Below are 1,239 nucleotides of genomic sequence, written 5' to 3'. Positions count from 1 at the left end.
TCAAAGGAAGATTAAAAGCACTTTCCCACCCTCCCACCCCAGTGTGAGTAGAATAATAACAAACAAAAATTCTTAAATTTAGAAACCTTATTTCCCTTTCTGGCCAGTCACCTATGTGATATCCTTTGTAATATCACTGCTATCATCTTTCAATACATGTCCATCTACAAATTAATTAACTTTCCTGAGACAAATCCCTGGTATGCCATTCTTCTGATTCCAGTGAAAGACTCACTTTTAAGATACGATTGCAGCTGTCCCACACTGCCAGTTTCTGTGTCATACACACGCCTTCAAATTCTGTAATCAGCAGCTACCAGGTGCCGTATCGCACTCAGCACACCACAGCCCGTCAATACAGACATCCCCAAACACACCAAGGCTGGTTTTGTCAAATGTTTTATTGAGTGTAGACATCTGGAGTACTGTAAAACATGCATTATCTGTAGATTCAAAAAGGAGCAAGCCACATTGTCCTCACTGTCAAATGTGTCAGGCTTGGCGTACATGATGGAGATTAATGAAGTATCATGAGAGTGATATGGCTCCTGAAAGGCTTCTACAATTTGGAGTAGGGTCTTAATCATGTGAAAAGCAAAGCTGTTCACATTTAGTGAACTTGCATTTTACTGCGGGTACACGGTTATTTTAATTTTAAAACAAACAAAAATAATTTGTTTGTAGAATATTTCCATCGCCCAACTTTGTCCCTTCAGTTCCCCCAAAAATTTAATGTTAAAAAATGCATGTGGAACTTGCATGTTTATTGGAGCAATAACAAAATTTATTTTTTCTTCGGTTGTTGAGGTGTATTAAATTTGAAGAAGATAATATCTCCATCTTCAACAATATAATTTCTGCCTTGTTGTCTGTATTTCCCAGCAGCCTGCAAGTAGGAAATACAGAGAAGTAGATTATTATTATCCAACTAAACACATAGGGTAAGTAAATGTAAAAAGCATTATATTCCTGGGCTGTATCAAACAACAACTACAAAAAAGGGAAAATAAGACTCAGAAAGGCACACAAGTTCAAAGCCAGACTTAGAAACAGGCAAAGTACTCCTGATTTGGGCAGAACTTGATTTTCCATATATACATAATCATAATGTATTCTCCACTAAATTGTTGGTACATAAATATAATTATACCAATATCATTAAGTTTCATTACATGCTGTTTATGGTACATTTCTGATGTGTCTGCAAACATCCGGCAAGTCACTGTCATAAAGCAGATC

At 36.6% G+C, this 1,239-nt stretch overlaps 1 protein-coding gene across 1 annotated transcript in view; it reads right to left on the bottom strand.

Annotated features, from left to right (window-relative positions):
* Positions 1-383: 383 nt before the first annotated feature.
* Positions 384-1,239, bottom strand: part of LOC121168143 (obg-like ATPase 1) — a 56,961-nt gene continuing 56,105 nt past the window's right edge. The window contains exon 7 of the mRNA XM_040997961.1: positions 384-886. Within this exon, the coding sequence (XP_040853895.1) occupies positions 785-886 (102 nt within the window). The 3' untranslated portion in view covers positions 384-784. The remainder of the gene's footprint in view (positions 887-1,239) is intronic.

The sequence above is a fragment of the Ochotona curzoniae genome, unplaced genomic scaffold, assembly GCF_017591425.1.
Source record: "Ochotona curzoniae isolate NIBS_2020 unplaced genomic scaffold, NIBS_Ocur_1.0 patch62, whole genome shotgun sequence".
NCBI lineage: Eukaryota > Metazoa > Chordata > Mammalia > Lagomorpha > Ochotonidae > Ochotona > Ochotona curzoniae.
This window is presented reverse-complemented; position numbering and strand designations above follow the sequence as displayed.